Source organism: Chiroxiphia lanceolata, chromosome 10 (genome assembly GCF_009829145.1).
Source record: "Chiroxiphia lanceolata isolate bChiLan1 chromosome 10, bChiLan1.pri, whole genome shotgun sequence".
Classification (NCBI taxonomy): domain Eukaryota; kingdom Metazoa; phylum Chordata; class Aves; order Passeriformes; family Pipridae; genus Chiroxiphia; species Chiroxiphia lanceolata.
In genome coordinates, this window is record NC_045646.1 from 15,910,183 (window position 1) to 15,937,840 (window position 27,658).

The 27,658-nt window shown below is 36.1% G+C and overlaps 1 protein-coding gene across 1 annotated transcript in view; it reads left to right on the forward strand.

Annotated features, from left to right (window-relative positions):
- DNER (delta/notch like EGF repeat containing) overlaps window positions 1-27,658 on the forward strand; it is a 119,190-nt gene that overhangs the window by 75,162 nt on the left and 16,370 nt on the right. The window contains exons 6-9 of the mRNA XM_032697369.1: window positions 4,824-4,977; window positions 8,458-8,571; window positions 17,099-17,323; window positions 26,916-27,038. Coding sequence (XP_032553260.1) covers window positions 4,824-4,977; window positions 8,458-8,571; window positions 17,099-17,323; window positions 26,916-27,038 — 616 coding nt within the window. The remainder of the gene's footprint in view (window positions 1-4,823; window positions 4,978-8,457; window positions 8,572-17,098; window positions 17,324-26,915; window positions 27,039-27,658) is intronic.

Consider the following 27,658-nt stretch of genomic DNA (forward strand, 5'->3'; position numbering starts at 1 on the left):
GATGCATTTAGAAATAAGTGCTACTCTGCTATACCAGCTGGCTGGTATCCAAATAAATTATTCATTCAGACACAGGGTTCTGTTTCATAGTCCAGTTTAGTTTTTCTGCTTTACTATATTTATAATTTTTATTTTATAAATTTGGCATCTTGAACTTCACTTATGTAAATAATATGTTCAAATTTACTATGTATAACATCATATCAAAATTTAGTCTTTTTCCATTTTTTTGTCAGAGTTAAAACCTTTACTAAATAGCCTTATTTTGTATATTTTCATGTTGTTTGTCCATTTTTATGACTTATTTTTTTCTCTTGTTGCGTGTCATATGTCACAAAATAAAAATAAATTACTTCCTGTATCTATGCAGAAGAATTAACATTAAGGAAAATGCATATATGGCATTAAGGAAAATGCATATATGGCCTTTAATAATTATCCATGTGTTATAAATATTTAAGACATGGTAAGTAAAGTAAAATTTTCTTTAAAAGGAAAGACAGATTGACTTCACGACGAGAAAGAGAAGCAATTATTTTACTCAAAAAAAGATAAATCAGTGTTTATATGTCCCTACTTGTAATCTTGGCATTGAAAAATTTATGTGTTAAAACTGGAATAGTTAGTGATAAATGAGCCCCGCCTTGTGCACATGTGGTATGTTGTTTTCCCTGGCAAATGAATAGAAAAATTTAGGACTGTTCTTATATTTCCACTTTTCTTTCTCTGAATCTATTAACAGGAAAGTTTATTGAGGCAGTGTTTTGGATGTAACATGCACTAGGCCGTAGTTGACCGATTCTGTCCCTGTGGGACACAGAAACCATGTTGAAGTCCATTTCTGGAGAGGTGTCTATCAATTAATGGCAGTCAGAGATCTGCAATTAGCAGGAATCTCAATATCTCTAAGTACAAAATAATATATAAAAATTAATAAATATATTTGTATGAAGATATCTAAATATCTTTTCAAATAAATTTTTTTCTTTAGAAATGCAATTTCTTCTATTTTCACATGTTCCAAACTGCTCCTGAATTTTCTAGAACTTGAACAAATGAGGAATGTCCCCAGCGATCCTCTTGAGTGCCATGAAACCTGTGCCAGGTAGCCTGCTGGGCTCACTAAAACCTCAGATACAGTGACCAAAATGTGCATAATTTATGTCCAGCCTCCTACTTCAGGGAGAATAAAAATGCTGTGTTGTGTCTTTGTCCATGGCGTTTGTTTAGATCTGTGAGATTTCTTTGCTCCTCAGCCTATTAAGTTGCATAAGAGAATTTATTCTCAGCTGAGAAACTGATTCATGCCCAGCATAAGGTAAAAATAGAAGGTGCGTATTTCATTAAGCAGAATGTTTTTGCCTTTGTTTAACTCAAACTATGTGAGATATACCCTAAAATATCTCCATGATTTCCCTAATGACGGAGCAAACAACTGCCAAAATTACACGCTTGACATGTACAACCATTGTGTTGGTTTCCCAGGACACAGTTCTTTTTGCAGAACTTAAACTTTAATTTTCTTCAAGTTTACAGCAAGTCCTTTGTGATTTGCTGTTTGTTTTTATCTATAATTCATTCTGTTTTGCACAATCTAGTCTTGCAGGATGCAAAGCAACTTCTTAGAAGAGTGGATAAAAGACCTAATACCATGAACAAGCTCAGAGCTCTGCTGGCTGTAGTCATTGCTCCCAGTGCCAAGAAGATTTATGGTTGTCTTTGGAGCTTTATGTACTTCATAGTTTTATTTCAAATCTAGTTTAATGTAGAAGAATGTAGGACCACATCTGCTTAATGGGAAATTTGAATGTAATTAACAAGCTGCAGTGGTATGAGCACAGTGGCAAACTGTTATCTGTGGAGTGCATACAACTGTAAACAAATGAATTCTGGTCCAACCTGGGAGTCTTGGACAGTTTTTACTCATTCCTTACTGGTACATAACTTGGCTTCTACTCAGCTAGATACTTTTTATAGACTGTGGATATGAAAAGCAAAGTTTTAATGCAGAGTTTCTTTTTCAATTACTGTTGCTTTTGAAAGTAACATAAAATCCACCACTTTGAACAAAGTTCTGTGAGGTTTTGCTGAGTCCAAGTGATGCCTTTTCCTTGCTTTGTATGAACTTTGTACCTCTGTCTTCCTGCCATGCTTGCCATTTGTCCACAAGAGGGAAGCAGGAATGTGTCAAAAGTACAACACTAGTCTTGGCATCATCACAATATAAATACAACTTTCAGATTCATATACTCAGCCTTACACCAGAGTAAGTTGTCCTCAAACCAGTTAGGTGTTAATGGAAGAGAAAAATATTTGTATTAACATGAAGAAGAGAGATTTGTCTGGTGTGAATTTCTGACTTCATGTAGGATTTTGAAGTGAACTTTGCCCATCTATTCGTTTTGAATGCCACAACTTTATTTACGTATGGGGATAAAGTTGTTTCTTTCACAGATTGCTCTGTTCCACAACTTCAGCTCTCCCATGTAAAATATGGAAGAGCTGACTGTGTAAAAATGAGATTTTATTGCTAGATTTAGAACCCATGAGATTTACACAAAAATAACTGGCCTTTGCTGGCACAGAGAATTAACATTGAAATGAATAGCAATGGATTCCATCTCTTCTCTGTGGACTAGAAGCTTTGGGGTAGATATATTTAATTATAATTTGTAAAAAGGCAAATTATAAGAAACCCTAATGTATACCTGAAGGCAAGCTGCCCTGCATATGGACTTATTTTCCTAAGTCCAATATATTCCTAACCACAAAGTATGTAATTATCATACAACAATGTTTTGCTCAAATATTATAGCAACTCACTGGGAGTTGTAATAAATACTGAAAGTCTTTCTCAGCAAGAGAAAGCATAGACATAAATTTTATTCTTGTCCTCTTAACAGTTTCTTTACTATAGTAGAAAAAAGTACTTATTACTCTGCTTACTTAAAATAGGGAAAACATTACTATATTCCAACTGTATTTATAATATGATACAGCTTGGATAATATCAGATTATTTAAGAAATTTATTTTATTACCATCCAAAATGATATATTATAGATTTGCACTCGCTTTAATCAAGTAAAATACACAGGTGAACTGTTTATAGACAGTAGATGGTTTAGGAGTTCTTAGATAGTGACATTAATACTGCTGGTGTGGCAATGTGGCGCTGCTTCTTGACTTAGTTTTCCTCAAATATGCTAGTACATGTTAGCTATTCAGGGAAACAGTAATAGTATCAGTTGGGGGAAGTGACAATAACACCTAATCTTCTCTATAGAATAACTTGTCAGCACCTCACAACTGTTATCTGTCATTAGACATTTCAGTTTGAAGTGCTACAATGCTTTTCTTTTGCAGCTTTCAAACCCCATTTTGTTAACTACTCTTTATGGTAAATTGACGCCTGTATGAAACTCTTAGAGTGATATCAATATTATCTGAGCTTTTCTTAACTTCCTATTTAATCAATATTGTTGAAGCAGTGGCTGATTGTTGCACTGTTTAAATCTATTAATATTTATATTGCTATTACAGGATGTTAGTGCAGGCAGAGCCGGGCTGCTTGTGTCTCTGTAGACAGCTCACATGAATTATCTTTAAAGTGAGTTACTGTACTATGGGAGTACAATAATTTTGACTCTGTTTTGCTTGCCTGACTTTCTGTTGAACTGCAGCCTTGTTTGGAAGCCTGTCATTTCTAATATGTGAGATATTCAGAGCTATTTTGTGATGATGCTTGGGTAAATTCCAGAACATTTATGGACTGTACTCTTAGTACACTTAGCAAGGACTTCTTGCACTCCTGATAAATAACATGCCCATCATTTTGAGTTTTAGAGATGTGTCACATTGATCCTTTTATAACTCTACTGGTGAGGTATTTGTAAGGAAGATTGAAATCTGGGATTTACTGAGTAAAGTTTTTTATTTGTGTGAAGATGATTATTTTCTACTTAAGCCACAGATGTTTATTCATATGAAGCAAACACGAGTAAAAAATAGAAGACCCCCCTCTTTTTGTTTCTACTTCCATGCACATTTGCATTACAATGTCTGTGCATGGGACAGCTGCTTTCCAGCCCTAAGATCTGGCTTTGAAACGTGAGAGTGAGTGATGTTGCCATCTAGTGTTTATTGAGCAAATTCAGATAGATATTTAACCTAAATCTATACTACAGATGAGATAACTTACCTTGCTTCCTTTCTTTGAACCTTCCTTGGCAATGTTAGTGATGTAAAGTTTTTTTAAATCTAATTTTAACTATATTATTACTAAAAATGTCATATCATGCCTTCTATAGGTATTTTAAACCTTTAGCAGGGGTAGTGGTCTTGTTTTTTTATTAAGCAGCAGGGTCTGGAAAAAGTAATGAATACATTGGGAAGAAGACATATTTTAACAAAATTGGAGGGGTTGTTACTGCTGAAGCACCACTGAAGTGACCCCCTGGGAGCCAGTCCTGCCCTTCCCTTGAAGGGTGCATGTTTGTAGTAGGATTTTTTTGCAGTAAGTCTGCACATTACTTATCCTGACAGTTATTTCAGCCTATAAATCTAGTTTCTGGAATGGAAGAAAAGATTTATAGTGATTTAGATATTATGGATCTGATCCCAGCCTCCTTGTCTGGATGAAATGACCTGACATCATTAAAAATTTTAGCTGAAGAATTAGTGCAGGGTTAAGTATTTGATGTATCTCTGGCAGCTGTTGTTATTATAAACAGGAAACCCAAACATCTATGTTCAGTAGGGTATTAAATGAAAACATAATCTTTGAAAATATACTGGGCAGTACATATCCTGTTTGTTTTTTAGGCAACATTTTTCTGTGAGTGTGAAGATGCTTATAAGGGTTCCCTGTGTGAAGAATTCGATGCTTGTCAGAGCCAGCCCTGTCAGAACAACGCGACCTGCACCGATGTGGCCCAGAAACACGACAGGAACAATTTCACCTGCAGCTGCCTGCCTGGTAGGTTTTGTGTTACACTTTGAATAATGCATTTCTGCTTGGACATCCAGGGCACATGTTTTGCTGAGCAGTGAACTGTGCAACCTCAGATACCGGGAGAGATGGAAAATACAACAACATTGAGGGCAGTTTTCAAAAGGCTGTGAAAGATTCTTCATCTGAAAAACACCATTGAAAGCACATGTCTAAACCATAACCTAATGACTGAATTGTTCATAACCAATAGAACTTTAACTATTAAGAAAACGTAAGCAAAATTTTGTTTACATCAGCTTTTTCCTAATCAGATTTTTTCCAGTTTTCAGATTTTAAGTATATGTTAAAACTAGCTGTTGAATAAACATGCTTTCATTGCAACTAGTAAACTCTGTCTGTGTGTCGCACCAATCAAATGGGAGAAAATTCTCTCTATGCTATGCAGTTCTTGGACCATTCCTCAGAATTAACTTTGATTTTGAAAGCTTTAAAAAAATTCATAAAATAAACTGAGTAATTCATAGGTTTGCTTAATGAACAAGTGTCTAATTTATCTGAAGTTAAGAGTTTGCTTTAAAAATTGGATCAAATTATTTACATTGTCACTGAAATTAAAATTAAACTAAAAGTGATGGTCATATGCTGGAGGGTAAATTAAAGATACATGTTATTGGAAAAAAACCTTACTAAATGGCTGTTATAGAAAAGTCTTCTATCTGAACTTTGTATTTCAAAGCCATTTGTTTGCCTTTATTGAAATAATTGCCCTGGAAATTGTTTTACATCAAGTACTGTTGGGTTAAATATCTATTTTCAAATTCCCTACCTCAGAAGACATGCAATAGTGATTCTAAAAAAACCTGCCTGAATTCCATGAAGTTGAAATTTTTACTGGAATATAATTTTAATATAAAATATTTTTCAAATACTTCAAGATTATTGGTTGTAGGTGTGTAAGACAAAAAAGTGGAATATTTATGATAATTCTGATGTTTTTGTTCTAAAGCCTAAGGTGTTTCCACTTGGATATCTTCATATTTTCAGGTTGTACAATTAAGTTTTGCAGAGTAACATAAATATACTTCGTGGTGTGGTTCAGTGTGTGTTGTTGAAGGTTGGAATTGATGATCTCAGTGTTCTGTGACCTTCACACATTATGATTATGTTTATATTTTAAGTTTTGTAAAATAAATCTTCCTATTTTTTTAATAGCAAGTGTCTAATGTTATTCAGATGGTTCAATCATTGTTGACTTCAGTGGTTTGTGTTTCTATGCATAATTATTTTTTCCACCGAAATTTGCATCCACACATCAAAAAATAGTCAGGAAAGCTAACTGTTTTCATTTAACTTCGAATTTCTAGAAAAAAAAATTCATTTCATACAGAAAAATATTAAAGAAAATGGTAGATAAGTGTTTAATGATCATAAATGTCTCCATATGCAAGTTTCAGAAGCGTTTGTATGTGACTATGATTGTTTCCCAAATTCTAATGGAAGGAAATGTTATGAAGTTAAATATCAGCAGAAAATGCAGAGGTGTGAGGATTCTTTATGTGTATCTCACCAGAAAACTGCCTTCCCCCCTGGCCCCCCATGGTGATTGCTCAGCACCTCTGCATTTCTAGCCCTTGTGACATATTTGCTATGATATTCCTGAATCATATTGTCTTTCAGATGGACAAAACATGCCCTATAGATAATGATAAGATAGGACATCTTTATTTTTGCAAATCTGTCATAAAATATTATCTCTGATGAGTTTTCCTGACAGCTGTAATGGCAATCAGAGGAAGTCAGGTTCTTATAGCAAGCTTCAGAGCAGCACAGTCTGTGCTGCCTTTCTGTGCCGTGTTCTTTTGGATACCTGTATTCCAGGGTAATTTTTAACCTTCACAAGCTTGGTAACATTCAAAGATGGAAAAAAATTTAAATGAGTTAAGCATATTCAATACTGTGTTATGATTGACAAAAATAATCAGCTGAATGTGAGAACTTGGAAAACTATGAAGCCTACAGATGAAAGAAATCCGTGGATGTAGTCTTCTGTAATACTTCACTGTTGGAGATCAACTGAAATTGCAGAAAATCACTAGTTTTCCAGAGTGAGGCTGGAAAGTGCCCTCCAAATGCCTCAACCTGGTCCAGAGGACCTGCCTTATGAGACCAGAGTTCTGGCTTTCAGCCTCATTATTTTTCTCCAGTTTAGGTGATTTCATAGAATCATATGACAGCATACAATAGAGCTTCTTTCTTCAGGTTTTGCATTGCAGAGAATGGGTTTATAATTCAGCTCTCTATAGCATATAAAACTGGAAGATTTCTGTAGTAGTGCTCTAGCAACTCCAAATATAACTATCTGTTGACAGCTATTTTATGGTGATACCAATAGGTTTGAACAGGTATGGGTATTAACCTGCCCAAAAGACACATAAAGTTAAATTTTGGTTGTATTAAAAATAATTATTTAAAAAAAACCCGATTCCCCCCCCCTTGTTTGGTTTGGTTTCCCTTCTTTTTCCCCCTGCATCAGCAAAATCCTAGTCCAGGCATGTCCTCTTTCTCACCTTGGGGTCTTTTTCTTGTATACCTGTTTCTAGCAGTGTACTAACAGTGTCACCTGGTCATAGCTTACTAGTCTTTAACACCAGATCTTGAGTTAAATGTGCTTGTTATGGAAGATATTTACAATTTTATGTAGGATTCCTTTAAAAAAAATAGTGTTTGTGTGTAGCATTTAGTTTCTTCTTCGGTCATGCATTCAAGAGAGTTTCTTGGAGGTAAATAAAAATTAGAAAAGGGGAATGTGTGGTATTTGTTAAGGATTTAAAGTTTGGAGTGTATAATAATTTAGACTGTATTTTTAAGTTTGTTCATTTTCTGGGGATGTGTTACAGACATCAGACATATGGAACAAAGCAGACTTATGGTCAAATAGTACAGTACACACAATCTGTAGCTTGTGAACTTATAGGAGCTTATTTGGAGGAGTTTGCAACTGTGCTGAGCAATTCTTCACAGCTCCCACTTAAAATAAACACTCTTTTTGAAGCCCAGAAGTAGGAGCAAATGACAGTCATTCAGCATATGCACAAATAATTCATAGTGTCAAGTTCTGTTTGAAGTCTTGATAAAGATTATTGACTTGAGATTCAAGATGCATTTGAAAATCTTTCCAAAATTACTTATTTTTTTGGTTATGTGGGTGCTGATGAGTATTGATCACCTATCTCCATTGTATTAGTGCTGTCAGAATATTGCTCTAATTAAAATACAGTTGATATAACCTCCAGATTTGTGCTGCTTATTTATGCTTCTCCAGTGAAGAATACATTTAAATTAGAAATCTCATTTTTATAAAGAATTAGAAGACTGTCCTGGATTCTATTATTTTGGTTAATTTTATTCAAGAAAAGTATTGTTACTGTTTGGATGACTAGTAATACATTTTGTGGTAAACCCTCACTTTTGCTCTATTTTCTGAATATTGTGTGTGTTTTGTAGGTTACACTGGAGAGCTGTGCCAGTCAGAGATTGATCATTGCATCCAGCAGCCATGCCAAAATGGAGGTACCTGCTCATCCAACATCCATGGATTCACTTGTCAATGCCCAGAAGGTAAACAACAAGCACCTGTTTAGTACCTCATACAAACTGGTGTTTTGTGGTGTGTACTCAGTTATATATATAAATATATATTTATATATGTATATATATATATAAATTTTCAGTTACATTGATACATGTATTAAAATATTTTTAAAATTGTGCCTTAGCCCATAATTGTAAGCAGAAAAAAAATATCCAGATGAGAGATGCTTGTATAGTCAGCAAGAGGATAGGAAGTGTGGCAGGGACTGAGTGTTTCAGTGTATATGTGGTGCAGAAATGTTCTTTCATTCTACAATAGAAATCAGGCTCCAGCACTGTGAGAAAGGTGAATTTGAGGAGACTTAGGATGTGATCTTATTTTTATATTGCCCACTAAATGTGTGAGAAAAAGATGCCTCCCTTGTAGCATTTGCACATTTCTGCGTATGGGCCAGTTGGCTAAAATGTGTGTAAGAGTAATAACTCAAAACTAAAGGAATTATTTCAATCCTCAATATTTTAATTCCTTCTCCTTCCAGTTTGGACATATTCCTTTCATTGAGTGTCACTGGTAAACTCTGTAAATATAACTGTGTGAAACGAGGACACCCCAATGCTGGTGTGTGCTTTTGTAACCTGAGCTGACTGCAATGACAGATGTCTAAACTGCGTATTAAAAAATTATCATGAGTTGAAGCTTTCAATTATGAAGCCTTCTATTAGTTATTTATAATTAAGATTAGAGCTTTGAATTAATTATATTTCTGTCCTTACTTGATCTGTGGATGTTGTTTTTGTTCTGCCAGCACCTTATGCTTGCTCTAGGGGTGCAAGTCTTTGATAACTTCTCCAGTAACATCTGCTTGCTTAATAATGATTATTTGTGATTTCTTTAGACTGATTCCTTGCTTTTCTCAAGTGTCATGCTTTAGCACTTAACAGCTGTGTTGAAACACACTGACATCTTGACAACGGTGCAGATCTTGTATTTGGTAGAATTTCGAAAATTATTTCTGTTATAACTAGTGGCAGAATTCAGCAAGAAAAATATTAGGTGTTAGGCTTGGTGAATAATTTGCTTGCATTTTCCTTAGGAAATCTGTTCAAGAGCCTTTAAGGATGCTGTGCAGGAAGTGATCTTTCCAATGATAAATGTCAGGAAGAAAAGCTATTGGGATTTTTGGTTGCTTTAGATCGACCCTATTTGTTTCTGTGTGTGGCATACTTCAGTTGCTTGCTGCTGCTGAGCTATGAGTGAATGTGCTGACCATGTCTTGACTTCTCTCCTATCTCCATTTGTGATGCTGGCCACGGGTTGGGGTTACTGGGGGGCTGAGATCCCTGGATGGCCGTGTTCCCCATCCTGTGCTGTGGGGCTGTGGCTGGGATGCGCTGCCCTGCTCCCAGTGCCTGCGAAATGGCATTTGTGCCTCAGTCACTGTGGGGGGCTGTGGCTGCTCTCCGGCTCGGGGAGCTCGTGCCAGGGGCAATTAGTGTGTCAGGGGAGTGGGGAGGCTGCCAGCTCTGCTTGGCCCGCGGTCCTGGCACTGCTGGCAGCACTGCTGCTCCTGTAAATGCACCTGCTGGCTGTGCCAAGGGCCCCGTGCTGGGCCTCTGTGCTGTGGGGGAGACCTGGAGCACAGGGGAGGAAAACCTCCCGCCCCCAGGACACTGATGGAGAGATTACTTGATGTGCCAGTGCTTGATGTGCAGCATTCCCACTGGTAGCAGCTTTTTTGCTGCAGAAGAACCAAGTCACTTGCGTTCCTTTTCTCTGCTTGCTCGTGTTTGGCTCTCTCTGTGTTAAGCTATTTGATTCCTCAACCTTGTCACCTGCTTTGCTCCTTGAATATTTATCTTCTGCTCCTTTCTTTTCCACTGATCCATATTTGTGATTGATGAGTTTCCAATTGTTTCTCTTGAGTGCTCTGCTTTAAGCAGGCTTATTTTGGCAGTTATTGTACTGTCTTAATGTTCAGGCTGCATGCTTTGCTCTTTTTCTTTCGGGGCACAGTGGTATCATTTTTTCAGTAGTCTGGTCTTTTTGTTTCTTGGTACTTCTGTTCTTATTATGTGTTACAAGCTTGTGCCCCTTTTCTGCCAGGAACCTTGAGGTTTTCAATGGTTTCTGGACTTTCCTTAAAGACACAGTGTGATTTTTGACCCTTCCAGAGGAAAGAAAGAGCTGAAACAATTCCTTAACATCTTCAAGAAGTACCTCTCTGCTCCTAGGCTTTGTTGATAGGCAAATGTTTTTTCAGCCATCTTCCTGAAACTTCCTGTGTAGAGTTACCAGTTCTAGTCTCCCAGTATAATTTCCAAAAGTTTTACTGAAATACACTTATAACTCCTGTTGAAATCAGGTTTTGTGCATTGATGTGCATTATTTACCAATGTAGAGAAAGCCTTTGGAGGGGATAGAGTGTTTCAGGAATCACTTTCTGGACTCTCCAGGATTATTTCCCTTAGGAAGAATAGTTTTATGTGCTCAGTGTCTGATTCTTAGTTCCTTGGACAGGAGAAAGTCATTCTTAGGTTTGTGGGAACAAATGAGATCTTGTTTGCGTGGTGCTCTTCTTGTGTCAGCCTGCGATAACTCAACAGCATTCCCAAAGATTCTCCCTAATAATTGCAGTTGGTTCCAAGAGTGAATGCTTCCCATGAAGTCACACAGCTGTGCTTCCTACTCATGTCGCCACCACGAAGAGGGAAGTGTTGGTGCAGACACAGCCTGTCTGCAGGGCCTGGGCTATTGCTCTGGAGTGGCCTACTGGGCATATTAAGTAAAAAGCTGTTGCTTTTCCATTTTGTTCTGGGAGGTCTACCAATGCCAATGAGCCCAAGAATTCAGATATTTTGTGCAAGGACAGAGTTGATGTAGCAAAATGTATTACCTACATTTACTACTGACTGTCCCTTGATCCTTCTTACTTCTTTTCGGGTGTTATCCTCTCACAGAGGCATATTTTGAGAGCTTTTGTTTGGGTTTTGAAGAAAATGGTAGTTTTTGTAAACACAACAAAGGATAGTTAATTGAAAATTGCAGAAGCAGTAACTTGTACATTTGCTATTTTTAGCATGTCTTCAAATTTTCCATTAAAACCCCCTACCAACGTCCTACTTTTCTAATTGAAGGTCTCTTGCCCCGCTGCTATTCTCCTGCTGTGCTTAATAGTAATTGCTTGTTGAGAAAAGGCTTTTCTTTATGTAGTGCTAATTCAGCACTCTGCAGAAAGGTGGCCAAGGAGCTTATGTATGTGTAAGAACTACAGACTGGAGATATAATGTGGTTAGGCAGAAAAGGATAAGAAAATATGGAAAGTATCACAAAGGGAAGAGAAGAAGATGACAGATAAAGGAATGAGATGGAAACAATGAGGAATGATCTCGAGACTGAGCATTTCTTTTACAAATGAGATCTCTAGTTCATGAAAGAAGGATGTGATAACTGACAGAAGGTGAGATCTGAGGCACTGAAAAAGCAGCTTATCTCAGATGTGAACAATTCATGATTATTCTTTAGAAAATTTTGCTGCCTTAAGAGTCCTTTAGTAAAGAAAATCTCATTATGCTTGCAGATTTCATTTTCTGTGGGATGCATTGTAGGTTTTATGTTCAAAATATGCCAGAAAATAAACTGTTACCTTAAGTTGTTGAGTCACCTGTACTAAAGAGCTAATTGGATTTTACACTCAAATTTATAGAGAAGTAGCTTAAATAATACTAAGGACCAAAGAATTTGTTTAAAATTTTGACACTATTAATTTGAAAAGGATATTTGGGATCTCGTGCTTACAATGGGGTGGGGATCTTTGATTGTCTTCTCAAAAGTTTCATGTTAATAAACATGAAATATTTAGCAAATATTACATTCAAATGATCATGCAAAGGAATTTCTAGACATTCTAAAAACCTACACATAGTAAACATGTCAACCTGAATATGAATATTTGAAATTTGTGTTCAAAATGATTCCATAAATCCCCTGATTTTCTTCCCCTTCTTGTAATATATAACATACTACTGTATTGACAGTAACATTAATAAATTTTATTTGAGTTGATTGGTGTACTGATTATCAATTTATAAGTTTGGTTGCTCTATTTTCTTTATGTCACTGAGAAGTTATGTGTGTTTCCAAAGTACTCTGAAGTGGAATTAAATATATAAAAAAAATATTTGAAAGGTAAAAAAACCCCTGCTTGGAGTGAGCAAATGTCATTACATTGAATGAATAGCCAAATGTTATTAAATTGATAAACATGTTTCAACAATGTAGAAACTAGTTATCCTTGCTTATGTAGTTACCAAATTCATGGAAATCTTTGTTAAAAATGAAAAAAAACCTATATGGAAATTGCCTCATTTTGTGTGGGGGAAACGTGTTACTTCCACATACAAATTTTGTAAAATTAGACAGAATAAAAGACTTGGTACTTGTGTATATATTTGTTTAATGTTTCTTAAACATTTGGAGAGCTTCTGTCAATTTCACTGATAAGATAATATTAAAATAAATTGGTAGTGGACTATGGCGTTGAACAAAACCAGAGAATGATGAGCAAAGTGCAGATCAGTTATATTAAAAAAATAAACCTTTGTTTCTGTTCTGTGCAAGTTTAATGTCCTGATAATGAGTAAAGATGAACTGCATCCAGTGTTATAGGAAGACATTAATCTTTGTTTAAAAAGGCATGAATTCAGCTGGCCAGCCACAGAAAATGAGCTTGGCTTCTTAAGCTGTTGTTACTTGCTGTATGTGGAGGTCACCTGCTCTGACAGAAGGGGCAGAAATATTTTCATTCAAGGTAATATAATTTTGAAAAATGATCCCCAGCAATAATTGATTTCAGAGACATACTCTAGAAGAAGACAGAGAGAAAACAATGCTTGAGATTAAGAGTTTAACATACAGATCACTTGAAATTCACATTTCAGGATTGATTTTATTTTACTGTTGACAGTTTGATTTGACTAGCTGCAGGTAACTACTGCTGGCAACACACTGAGCAAAAGTGTCCTGAAATATCTGCAGCTATTTCTGAAGATACTGGAAAGCAACAAATTTATGAATGCTCTTATTACAGATTCTGTGGTTTAAAAAAAAGTGTTTGACAGTGATAGAAGATGCTAAGTTGTGATTCATACGTGTTGATTTGCAATAGCATCTAGAAAATGCACATTGTCACCATGAATTGTAACTGACTGAGAGAACAGAAGTTATTTGCCTAGGTTTAGAATAGTTTTAAGTTGCAAGGTCTTCACTTTTTTCCTGTCCTTCATCGTTCATGTAAAAGCCTTTTCCTCTAGTACATCTTGCAGATGTGATTTCAACTTCTTTAGGTTTACATAGAATAAACCTATTTACTATCTGGATTCTGGGAAAGTGGGTCACACAGCTGATGCATATGGAAGATTTCCCAAGGTTATTGGTGATTAGAATGCCGAATTCTTCATATTACCACAAGAGAGTTTAATTTACCTGAAGAACATTTTGTTGTTAATTAAAATTTTTTATGGCTGTTTAGTTTCTGGTACTCTCTGCTAATCTAATGTTTTTACCTGGCACCTTCCCAAATTGCTCTTATTCTAAATAGACTTCTAGTTAATGCTTGAATGGATTTAGCCTCTATTCATCTTCATCCATAAAGACTTAGCAAGGGTGATTCTCAGTCAAAATCTTACAGCTACATTATAATGACTTTGCGATCCATCTGATCAGTATCTTTTTTGTCTTTACAGAATTCTGGTGAAATATCATCAATTTCTATTTCCTCACAAGACAGATTTCTATAGGGAAAATAAGTTACCTGTATTTCTTTTACTCCTTATTCCTGTACTTCACAGTTAAAGGCTTTGTAATCCCAAGTGCTGGCAATTCATAGACTTAATATTTCACGTTTTTCTAACGCTTGGAATTGGGTGTAACACAACATTCATACAACTTAGTTTTTCTGCAATCTGTATAAAAGACAGGTCTACAGTGTCTTCAGAAAATGCTTAACTTCCTTGACTTGCACATGGCTCTTTTGCTTTCAATAGCGAAGTAATTAAAATCCCACCATGATGAGAAATCTGGCTTTTATGGGGAGCTTTTCTGTCTCTGAAAACATTTTCTGATCTGCTTTCAATCACTGCCCTGGAGGTCTGTTGCAATTTATAAAGCATATCACCTGACTCAATACTGTTATTCTTCTTGACAATGACCCATGTAAGCACCAACATTGTATTCTGGATTTTAGAATTATAAATATTTTCCAGTATTGCCTTTCCGCTTTACCTTCTGCATTATTCCTTTTATATTTTGTATTCAGATCTCTCAAATTACCAGTAGTGATTGCATTTCAGTCATGTCTCTGTTATACCAACAATGACCTAGGTGCAGAGTTGGGTTGAAGAGCAGTTCAGGGGATAATTATCTGCAGGTAAACAATACCGATTTTTTTTCCTCCAGTATTTGATTCTGTTTTTAATCAATACACCTCTGAATTTGATTTTTAAAGATTATTCCTTGCATTATTTATTTTCAACAGTTGTACTGGTATGGATTTAAATGTACATTCGGAAATGCCAAAATAATAGATTTCCAGATTTGCTGCTTTGAGCATTTTCAGATATTTAACTCATACTAAAGATTTAAATCAGCTAAACACATTTCACAGTGCAGTCAAAGATAGCACAAGGGCAACATGTTTTGGTGTATTTTAAACCTGCATATGTTCTTGAAGTGCTTTGTCACTTGAAACATTAGCCATCTGCCAGTAAGCTCCTCTTTGTGGGGAAGATTACTGCAAAGGTTGTAGTGAAGCAGCATTAATGTCTTTGGGTGACCTCAGATCTCCTTGATCCTTTTCAATCTGGTTTCAGAGTTAATATAGAGATTTCACTGGACTCATTGGCTGACCTCCTCTTGGTAATACTTAAAAGCTCTTGCAGGTTCTTTTAAATCTGACCAAGATTTTATGATAACAGGCTTTTTTTAAAATTTGTCAGTGAAACAAATTAGATCCTGGAATTAGATCCTTGATCTCAGGGTTTCTGTTCTTTGCAGTTTCTGATGCTTAGTTATTATTGACAGGAGGGACCTCTGATACAGGATTCCAGTATCTGGGGTTTTTATCCCAGTGTCTGTTTTTAAGCTCTGTCTGTTCAACACTGGTGAGCAGGTGGTCCTCACAAAGCCCATGAAGCGATTAGAGCCATGGGATAGCAAAATCCTGCCTGGAGAGGGCAGGAGGGTCTTGCCTTGCCTATTCTTCGCCTGTACCTTGCCAGACCTGCTTTTCTTTCCTGATCTGTTGCTGAGTTATGTATGACTAAACTGTTAAATTTCAATCTGTAGGTTGTTTCTTTTCTTTCTTTCTTTCTTTTTTCTTTTAAATTCCCTGGATTTTGTTGTTGTTGTTGTTTTGTTTTGTTTGTTTTTGTTAATTAGATTACTTTTTCCATGTTTTTCATTTCATAGCTCTGATCTGAGACTTATGGACATATGAGGGAAACATGACCTTTTAAGTCACTTGTCCAGGAGCTAATATTTTGAAGATGCCCCTAAAATCCTGCTGCCAACAGTGGCAAAGAACATCCTAGTTTTGTCCGGAACTCACACAGGAGTTGTGGCCTTCCCATATTTTCTTAGTTACAATACTCTAAGTCTCATTAATTGTGTGAGTAGATCCCTGTAGTACGCTCTGTGTGGGTTACTCCCCTTTGTTTAATATTCCATTCTAAGGTTAGTAGCTGTTCTACAGTGCAAGATAATCCAGGGAACTGTAAGCCTGAAAAATGACGGGTCTGTACAAATGGACCAACTACTCAGCAAAAAAAAATTAGAACTGAATGGAAAGGACAGTTTGATCTTTTATTTGGAAAGGTACTATTCTGACTGGCTTTTGGGTGCAATAACCATGCATTGTGTTACTACATATATGATGTGTGTGTATGTATAGAGACAAACTGTAGTTAATGTACTGCAATTTGTTCTTCCCTACATCTGATTTTAAAAAACCTCCCGTGCAAGAATATCCTTTTCCTTATGTCTATTTTTTGTCTGGTGTTGCTTTAATAAATCATTGTCTCTCATGCTAATGACAAGATTGTTCTTATAAAAGACATTTAAATTATTGATGCTTAAGTAAACCCACGTTCTGTTTAAGAGGTTGCTATAATTAATGTATATGTTAAGAGATATGAAAAAAAGGTCACTTTTGGCTTTTCTTTCTTCTCCAGACTAGTCAGCTCCTGATCCTTAGAAAATCTCTTTTGCTTTTCCAGTCAGGTCCACTCAGAAGGCAGATAAGCACTATCAGTTTCAGTGCATATTTTTGCAATTCATTGCCTTAATCATATCATAGTATGATTTTACCTGAAGCATCTTTAGTGGACAAAATTAGAGTTTATTATCCAGGAAGTCTGTGTTTTCTTAATTTTCATAATTTTCACAGAATTTAAAAAAAGGAATATAGATATATCATTGGCTTACTTTTAACAAGCTTTAGTCATTAAAATTGTATGCATACCAAAATGCTTGCTCATCAAAACCATTTATCTCTTTTAGGGTATTTAGGAACCTCTTGTGAAGACAAAATAGACCCTTGTGCATCATCTCCCTGCCAGAACAATGGGACCTGTTATGCAGACAGACTTGCCTTCTCCTGCAGTTGTAGTCCTGGATTTACAGGACCTACATGTGCTCAGCTAATTGACTTCTGTGCCCTGAATCCATGTGCACATGGCATTTGTCGCAGCGTTGGAACCAGCTACAGATGCCTCTGTAACCCTGGTTTGTACAAGCAGTTTGTAAATCTTCCACTATTTTTATATGTAGCTTCCATATATAGTTTTAAATTATTTACTTTTTTTCTTTTTCAGTCTATAAAACACATTGAACAGATGTTTTATCTGTTTAGAGTAATGATAGGAATCTACACATTACACATTCCATTTGGAAAATCAAAAATTGCAGAGTGAGCACTGACAATACCCACTGAGATCCATATGGCTTGGTTAATCACTACAGCTGTATTACAAAACCACAGTCTGCAGGATAAGTCTTTTTAAGGTGAGGTATCTGTGCCACTGGAATTACAAAATCTGGTGCAGAGAATGGAAAATATGACACTGATCATCGGGGAAGGAGTAGAAACAAACAAGGTGGCTGAACAAAGGTAGAGAAGGAAAAAAATTGCTTACTCCAAAGGGTTTAGTCTCACCATCCATGTTTCCATAAATTGTCTCTCTTCAGAAGTTCCAGTGGTGCTGCTGAGGTGGGTGCAGCAAGGTGGCTCAGCTGGGAATTGTTTGACAACTCAGCTTGGCAGTGAATGGTGTCTGGGGAGCATTTTGCACAGCTCTAGAGTTTTTTTAATTCACTGTACCAATGTAACAGAGTATTAGGGTTCCCATAGCTCCTTTATACATTTTAGAAATGATATTTAATAGCTGAAGTAGCAGTTAGAAATAATGATATCCTGTGCTACACGTCCACCTCCGCTTAAGGACTTGCAGAGTGAAACCCAATAATCTTTGTTATAATTTGAATAATTTTGGCATTTTTTTTTAAGGCTGTTCCTGTAAAGCTATACACTTGAAAACTGAAGAAATTAAGGGGAAAACAAATTTTCAGTGTACAAATGATTAACAAAGGAGTGATACTGGATAGTTAGTAGGTCTATATATACATAACACTGTGACACACACGTTGTTCTGCAAAGTTCCTTTCAGAGAAATACATTCTCTCTGCTTCTCTTCCATGTCATGTGGGAAACCAGTCACAATTCTCCATCTCTGCCTTCTCAGTTACAGGATGTGCAGGTATCCTGCCAATCTCATATTTGTGTATATTTGTGAATATGGGGATTTTATAATGAAATCTACTAATGCAACATTTTTAGAAGGTGTCAGAATTTAACCTCTGTTAAGAGCCATTCAAGGAGCCATCAAAAGTTTTTTTGGAGGTACTCACAACTGAGAGGAAGCTAGTGGAAATTTGTAGTTGGATTTGACAGATTTACAGTGAAATTACATACTTCTTTAAAAAGGAGAAAAATATGAAATTGAAATGCAGACCAAATCACAGTAGTGTTATCTTATAATTAATTTGTTGACAGCACTTGTGAATTTATTCATACAAGATTATAGGAATCTCATGTAAAAGCTTTAATCATTGAAACATAATAATGTGTTTAACCATGACATCAACAAGAAAAAAGGCAGTCTCTATTTTATGGACAGCATTTATTTTCAGGAAGCATCCTCAATTCTTCTACTTGCATGCTTGCAACTTTTCAGAAACCAGAGGGTAGGTAGATTTTTATGGCAAGATAGGTCCAGATGTTTAAGTGACCTCAAATGTTTTCAGCTCAAATATTTCTGTGAATGGTGTGGGCAGTTTCCATCTCAAAAGAAGTATGGCATTATGTAGTGCATAAGTGTATTTCCTAACACGTGGTTTGTTTTATGTATTTTGCAAAGTGAAGATGATAAATCTTTCATTACAAATATTCAGTCTTCCTTTTTTAAATGTTTAATTCCTTTGCTGTTTGTTTGCATAATACAGGAATCCTTAGAGAAAAGGACAAGGTATTGAGATGAAGGGCAATAGACCTTATTGTATTTAAATAGAACCAGCATATCCTGTCTTACTGAAAGTATAAACTGGAATTCATACCATATAACTGGTTCCATGTCTGACAAAGTATCATTTTGATTGAAGGTATTTGAAATTGCCAAGTGCTCCTTTCCTACATTCCTTTTTAGGAATTAGTATTTAACAGTTTAATATTTACTCCTTCATTTTGGATATTCTTCTCCTCAATCAGCCCCCCTGAAGGACTAAACAGCATAGGGAATGAATAGGGAAAAAAACTTGAAGTTAGGAAAAAAAAAATCCAGAAATACAGGAAAAAAGTGCTCAGTGGGTAGGACTGTGAGAGTTATTTGGTAGCATCAGTCTATTCCTTGTTTGGCTGGTGAGTATTTTGTTAACTTGTTTGGATTCATAACAGAAAACTACTGTTTTCTAGCTATGGAATGTTACAAGCCATTGGGGTGTGGCCAAGAAACATCCCAACAGATGGTGGAAAAACAAACGAGTTGAGAAGCTGCCTAATGTTGGACAGCAAGGAAAGTGATCAAAATGTATCAATATATCTTGATCTTTAAACAGTTGTTAATATATGGCTGAAACCACAGATGACTGTAAAAACCAGACTGATGATGAGCATTTCTAAGATTCCTGGTTCTGTGTATGGTCTGGGAAGTTCTGAGAAGAATTGTCAGGATTCAAATGCTTTAAATTGTAAAAATCAAAACACAGGCAGAGATACTCTACCTGTATAAGTGATGGGAAGATGAGTCAACAGAAACCTGAATTTCTGAAATAGTGTAAAAAAAAATTTTTCTTTAAAATGTCTGTTCTCAAAAGGGAACCAATTTCTGTAGCACTGGGAGCTGTCCAGCACAGGTGCCCCTTCCCCAGTCATCCATGGTAGGAAAAACTAGACATTTCTCTTTCTAAGTAAACCAGGGAAGTTTTAATGTTCTTTAGCACATTCTTTGCTTGTGGTTCAAACAACGAAAAGCTAATTAAATATTCTTGGACAAATAAAACCTTTTTTTCTTAACTTTTTCACCTAAACCTGATTAGAAGTTGATGGTTAAGTTTGTTCAAATTAATTCTGTGTGTCTCAGGACTTAGAAATAGTCCTAGACCTCCTATGTTATGGGAACTTATTTAAATAATATTTGTGCATTTAAAAGTTAGCCAGATGAGAAGCCATAGAGGTTGCATTCAGCTCTTATTTAGTTGAACTCTTTTGTGCTGCTCCATGTTTGAAGTTCAAAAAAAGATTTCTTTTTTTCCAAACATTTTATAGGCTGCTGTAAATTTCACTTTTAAAACTAGCATTACTTGCTTCATGTAGAGGTGAACCTAAAGACCAAATTATGTGAGCTTGTCATTAATCTATCAGTTTAAAAACCTGGGTAGCTTATTTCAGAAGATCATTGAAAAACTGCACGTAAGTGGTAGCAAGATAGAAATGGACAGGATCATTTGTTTCCTTCTTTTATGCCTTTTCATTGTTATGAACATACTGCTACGGACTTTTTTTAAGTCATAGCAGTAGAATTTGAACCAATTATCTTCAGAGATTTTCCCCATGAGTTAAAGGGATAGTAGATAATTGGGAGTCTATTCTGTGTAGATCATCATTTAGGAGACACACTTTCCTGGTAGTTTGCATAATTATTGTGTGTAAGGCAGATAAGAGCAATTAAATTTGAGGATTCCTAGGTTGCAATTACTAAAAAAAAAACCCTTAAAGTAATGACTACAGATCATGGCCTACCACATTTTTAGTATCTCTATTGCAAAACAGTTCACTAGAGTGGATGAGGTAAGTCTCTGCTATATTAAGAAGCTGGATTCTATCTACAATTTTGCCTGAAGAGACTTTGACAGTCTCTGTCATTTTACTTGTAAAGCAGATGAATGAAATTTGTGTGCAGTTTAGTAGCATTATCAAGGGTTAATAATAAAGATATTGCCACACATCAGCAGGAAAGAAATGGTCTCTGCCTCCTGACCACGAGGCAGAGCCAGAAAGGCTTGCAGGCTCTCAGCATTGGTGTGCCAGCTCCTAGACCACTGGCTTCTTTGAACAGGAGTGTTTCAGACATGTCCCTTAATTCCTATACATTATTTTTTTTAATATATATATATATATATATATATGTAAAAGTTTATTAACTGACATTTTTAGAACTCTCTTCTGTGTTGGTTATCTGGTACATCTGAAACCTATGGCTCTAAAAACTTTAGAACCTGCCACATATTTTTGTGTTCAGCTCTAGGGTGTCGTGTTCTTTTTCTTTCTTTTTCCCTTAGTTCTTTTTTTTTTTTTTAAGTATTTTACAGAGGATATAATTTCCTGTTAGAGAAGAAAAGTGCTGCAGAGTTTTGCTTATGTGTGTGACCTGAATGCAATCCTTCCTTTATGCACTGTTTCTACTAGCAGGCACAGTGTCAGTTGGATTTTCATCTGTGTTACTTCTGCCTCAAAAATTAAACAAGAGAGGACTTTTAAACAGTTCCGATTATCCCAAGGTCTTTGCAAGTCTCCTTGCTTGGTAGGCAGTTTGGTTTCCATGTTTTTTGGGCCAGGGTACAGATCTGAAGAATGATAAATGATAGTAGTTATATTTGCATAGTTGCACAATTTGCAGAACATTCACAATCAGGAATTTACTACTGATTGTTTTTTGTGTGTTGGCTTTCATTGAGGGTGTCATTAAAAATAATCTCCATCATCTACTAGCTTGTACAGGAAAGTTAATTTGTGTAACTTAACTTGGAGAGCAATCTAGTACTTTTTAATGTCCCTGTTTACTGAATGGGAGAAAAGAAGTGTAAGTTATTTCAAAGTTGAATATACTATTTTTTCAAATGTCTGCTGAGGGGCTCTGTGGAATTCCCAAGCCTATTCAACTATATCTACTTTGTGTTGTGTGTATGATTTTTCAATTGCACATGAAACTTTACCTTTAAATCTTTAATTATATGCTTCCATGCCCCAGTTATAAATATTCATCATCTGACCCTTTACAGGTGACAAAGAAATACTCAGTGCTTGAACATTAGATTCGTAGTTTGTATCATGTGTTTTCATGCTTACCTCATGTTAAAGAACTAATTCAGATGAAAATTCTTGTCCTCATTAGTTGGATTTCTCATCTAGTACCAGTTTTGTGAGACCAGTGAGACCCCATTGTATCTGTTCGTAGAACATTTAGTCCCTGGATCTCAAAGGAGTTTCCTCCCCTCTTAAACCTTTTATCTTAAACCTTTTTATTCTTTATACTCAATTAATTTAATACAGCTGCTGTTATAAATTTAAAATGCAAATATTTAATATAGTATTTTTAACTTTGACTTGTCCAAGTGGAGAAATCTATCTAGAAGTTGCATAACTTAATATTGGAGCAAAGTTTTGCATTTGGGTTTCTTAAAGATATAGGGGTATAGATTTTAATACTGCAAAGCACATGTACAGACATTAACACCTGCCCTCTACTTTATATATATATATGTACATATATACTGGCATATATAGAACATTTGAAAAAAGAAAAGAGGAGTTTCAGAAAAAATTCTACAAGGTGTGAAGAATGGTGGCAACTTCAGAAGTGGTACCATGAAGTATGTTTCCCTGGATTTTCTGCTCATGCAACTTGATAGGTGGTTCTGGGAACACTGGTTTGTCTTAGTGCCTTTGCAGAGGCCAGTGCAACATTTGTCTGTAGCAGTAGCAATTTTTTTTTCTCTCTCTTTTCCCTTCCTACATTTTGGAACTGGGGCAGGGTATGCAAGCTCCAGCAGAAGTGACTTTAGGTTAATTCCAGTTCCTGACTGTCTTCCCTTTATTGCTTCTGTTTCCTCATCTTTTTTCCACTTCTACATTAAGACAACCTTCCATGCAATCTGGCCATGGCTGGTGAGCATGCCTTCCTACCTTCCTGCCATCTGGAGCAGTCTTCTGTCTTTCTCTTATTTAATTGTTACATAAACTCAAACTTACACTGAACACATTTGTTTCTTGACTATATAGCATGCTCCTTGACTATATAACTCTGTTAGTGAACAGCCATATATGTGGACTGATGCTGTTCCCTACAAATTAGAGCTCTCTCACATTGTACTCCATTAGGCCTTCCCAAAAAGATGGAATTTTATGTTCTGCTTCCTTGATTTGGTGAAGTGTTAGGTGTGGGAATCACAGTTGAGGAGCTAGTGTCTAAAAAGGCTCAAATGCTTTCAGCTTTGTTCTTTGTTGATTTATAAAAGCAGAGTAAGCCTCTCTTTTTTTAACCTGGAAGTGCAGATATTCTCAAGAGGTTCCTATGCTGTATCTTTTGCTGTCAACTGCTCTCAAAGCTTTTGACAAAGCCCATGGCTTCTCCTCATCATCCTGCATGACACAGATTGCATGCTTCCTTTCCCATTTTCTCCTGCAGTTTTTAACAACCATATGCAAAGACAGTGCAGTTCAGCATGTAGGGCTCTGAAGGCCATGTCAGACAGCATCAGAAAAATAACCCAGCCTCTTCAAGGCAGCCTCCCTGTTGCTTAAGAAAGAGGAAGAAGAACTTGGGAATCGAGAAGAGGATGGCAACAGATCCGTTTCTGCCTTTGTAAAGACCAGTAGCAGAGGAACTGTCACATAGAGGGAAAAGAGGTAACGTAGGGACATCTTTATTTTAGGTTTTTTCCTAGGTTCCCTGTCCATTCCCGAGCCTCTGAAGAGAGCAAATCAGAGTGGGACCTTCATTGTTGAGTTCTGATTGAGTTCATGAAGAGGGTGTTATTGAAGGCTTTTCCAATTTCAAGTGACCTGGAAAAAAGAAGTTGCCCTTTTTGAAGCTGCATTGCCTAATGTATTTTTTTTCCCAGTTCAGGACACAGTAGCAGGAGAAGTGTTGTTAATGTACAAATTGTTTCTTTCTTTCTGAATATGTCCACAGAAATGTTACACACCACAGAAAAGCTGTGTTTGGCATTGGCTGTGAATTTAAAAGCAACAGAATTGTAACGTTTTTAGAAAGAGAGGAAGCAACTCCACTAGAATTCTTTATTCTGAAGTTATTTAAGAAAAATTCCCCTGTTTCAATCTAAATTCTTTGAAGAAAAGAAATTTTTTATGTAGTCTTTTTGAAGATATATATCTGAATTCAGTATACTACATGATTTATATATCAGTATAATTTAAAAGCAGTAATGCAACGAGAAATGCTCATTAAGAGTTATACGGTGCCTCTTAGCTCCACGAGGAGAAGCAAGCCTCTCCCTCTGGTGCCAGGTCCCACAGCAGAACTTTCTCCATCACAGCAGTTCCAGCAGAAGGAAGCTGCTGGCACCGGGGTGAGGACGATGAGGGTGAAATGGTGTGTGGGCGAGACCTGCCCTCTCGTGGAGAGAGAAAACATCTTTGCCTCGCTGTGTGCAGTGTCTGGCAGTGTGGGCTGCCTGCAGCCTGAGGAGGTGATACCATAATTCATATTGATTTTGGAAACCAGGCAAGTATTCAGTCACAAATTCCCTTCGTTCCCTTTGAAAGGTGAGAAGTGGAAAACGTTTTTTCTGAAAATGTCGAATGTTGAACACTGGGAATTCCCATCTGTTTTTCTTTTAAGTTTGCTGATTTTGGCGGTTTATATGTTGACTACAGATCTTATCACATAAGGATATTTCATAGAACCATGAGCTAGATAAACTTCATCATAGGCTAGTAAGAAACCCCATAATGTTTAGAATAATTAATTCTGTATTGCCTGGCTATGGCTTTGGCAAAAGTGGTTCTGAAATGTTTCTTAATAAGCTACTGGTCCAATAAACTATTTCATATGAAAGAACAATTTGCAGAATGAAATGGATGATACTGTATATAAAATCTTGAGTAGTACTAAGGTATCTTCCTAAAATTTTGTTTTGAATTATCCATAATAGGGATGGAGAGAGGGAATGCAAGTACTGCCTGGAGGTGGCATTTGTCCTATTTTGTATGATTCTCTGAGAATTCTGGGGAAAATGTAGACCAGGAGAGCAAATACAGATTGTCACTTACTAAAATGAGAATTTGCCCCTCTCCTTGGTTCTTCATGAGTTTTGCTACTAACTAGAGATTATCTGAAGAACTAAAATCACACTGCAGAATCTTACACTCACTTTATATTTTAGGCCTTTTCCCTGGCATCTTTATTCATGCCCTCTGTATGAACACTGTTCCAGTGCAGAGTATTGTATCATAGACTATAAGTACATATTCTTGGTATTATGATGTGATCATTAAGGTTGAGGGGAATATCAGCTCTGATGAGTTAAGAAGGTTAGATATTTAACTGATTTAAACCAAATTAATCCGTGGCAGGGGTGGGAAGAGTGTTCTTATGCACTGTTAACCTACCATGACATATCTTCTCTGTATGACTGTTCTTCGTGAAACGGCTTTTAATATGAAGGCATATTTGAAACTACCTTTTGAAATGTGTAAAACAGACCTTTATTAGAATGAAATTTCTAGAACATTGAGAAAAGCTCACAGATAGAGGCCAGCCATCATTTAAAACAAATAAAATCCCAGTCTATATTGTTTTCAGTATCAGGCAAATATTATAAAATAATAGGCCGAGAGGAAAAAGGGTGTGCAGTAACCACCACATACAAAGTGTCTGACATTACTCTGTGGACAACAGTATTGGCTACAATTTCAGTCCTCACCTTTTCAATGGATGGTTTTTGTTAATGTATTAAATGCCTATAAATTTAGACATTATTTCCGCTATTGGAAAGTCCCTTACCTTAAGAAAAAAAAAAAAATTAAAAAAAAAAGAAGGAAAAAAGAAAGAAAGAAAAGTAATAAGAAATAAGAGAGGAAACTTTTCCTTACAAAAATAAAACCTGGATCTATGGAAGAAGAATTAAAAAAGCTTCTTGGTATCAAAAATAGTAGTTTTCAAAATGACCTTCAAAATGACAAAAATGATTCTTCATATTTAATACCAAGAAACAAATAGTATCAGGCAAACATATTTTAGCATTACAGCTTGTTTATTTACTCTGTTACACTGCACTAATTAATGCTGTTACTTAATATGAGTAGGTACTACTTTGACCTGATGCACTATGTCTAGAAAGTAATTTCAACTTCTGTTGAAACTAATGATTGTATGGCACACTAAGTAATGAAAAAAATCCTGTTTCAAGTGGATTAACTCCTTTTTCTTACCTCATGATACAAATGACTCAGTAGCTGTTAACAGGTGTCTTTTCTCTGCCTCTGCTTTCTGTGTCTGCCTAATCAGGCTGTAATACCTGCCTATGGCTTGGGAACTCTGTAAAAATGGAAATACCTTAATGCTTCTACAGTGTTTTGACATTGTACAGCTTTGAAGTTAAAACATATTATCATTCTAACAACTGTTATACTATTATATCACCTCTTTGATGAAAAGTGGCTGTGATGCAAGGATCCAAGGGAGCTGGGTGATACATCAGTATTCCTGTATTCCTTTTTACGATCAGAGTGCAGATATTCATGTTGCTGCTAGTGGCTTCTGCCACCAGCCTCCATCCTTGCAGCCTCGCTGTGGTTTGTCACAGGGGCTGGGGTTTCTCTCAGAACATTGTGCTTCCAATGTTTTTTTGGTAATTTTCACCCGGGGAGCAGATTCCTTTAAAATCAGCATCTTAACATATATCTGTCTGTGCAGTATATTTAAATTAGCAAGCATCTGCCCGGAGTCTGTAGTCGCCTAATTGTAAATTTTTACTGGGAAGTGTTTCATGGCTTGTTTTATTTCCTCTTCATGGGATTTAGGTTACCATGGCCTTTACTGTGAAGAGGAATATAATGAATGCCTTTCTGCACCTTGCCAGAACGGAGCCACCTGCAGAGACCTCGCCAACCACTACGAGTGCGTGTGCCTTGCTGAGTATGAAGGTAGGATGGGTTTGTCTCTTACCTTTTCAACTGTTCTCTGTATTTTTTTTTATGATAAGTTCTGTTACAAACAGGCATATACGACATCCTTCACTGAGCAGAAATAAATCCTTCATGTAAAATTAATGGAAAGAAATGACAGGATAGATCCTGATCCCATAGTCTTTATTCAAATGAATAGTTTAGATTTATCTCGTCTGTGAGAATGCATGTCCTTGTCTGGGACAAATGGCTTCTCTCTTTTTAAGATATGTTAGAAAGTGATGAATTTTTAAAACAAAACATAACTGTCAAATAGACTTTTTCATCAGTTATTTTTAGGGGCTTTCACGTGGAGAGCTTTCCAAATTATTTTTTAATTAATTTTCTCCAGTTAACTGAGCTAAAAACAAAATAATAATAAAAGATTAGTATTTAAAATAGATTAGCACAAAGAAGTAGAAATGAAAGTTTTGTCTTGATTGTTCATTTAAAAGACTGTAAAGCCCAGAGAGAGAAGTAGGTCTGTGATTGGTTTCCCATGTTAACTGCAGCTACTTTTAGATATGTTCAAATGGAATTGGTCTTTGGCATTTCCTAAGTAATTTCTAAAATAGATGAGAAGAGTATATGTTTGGCTC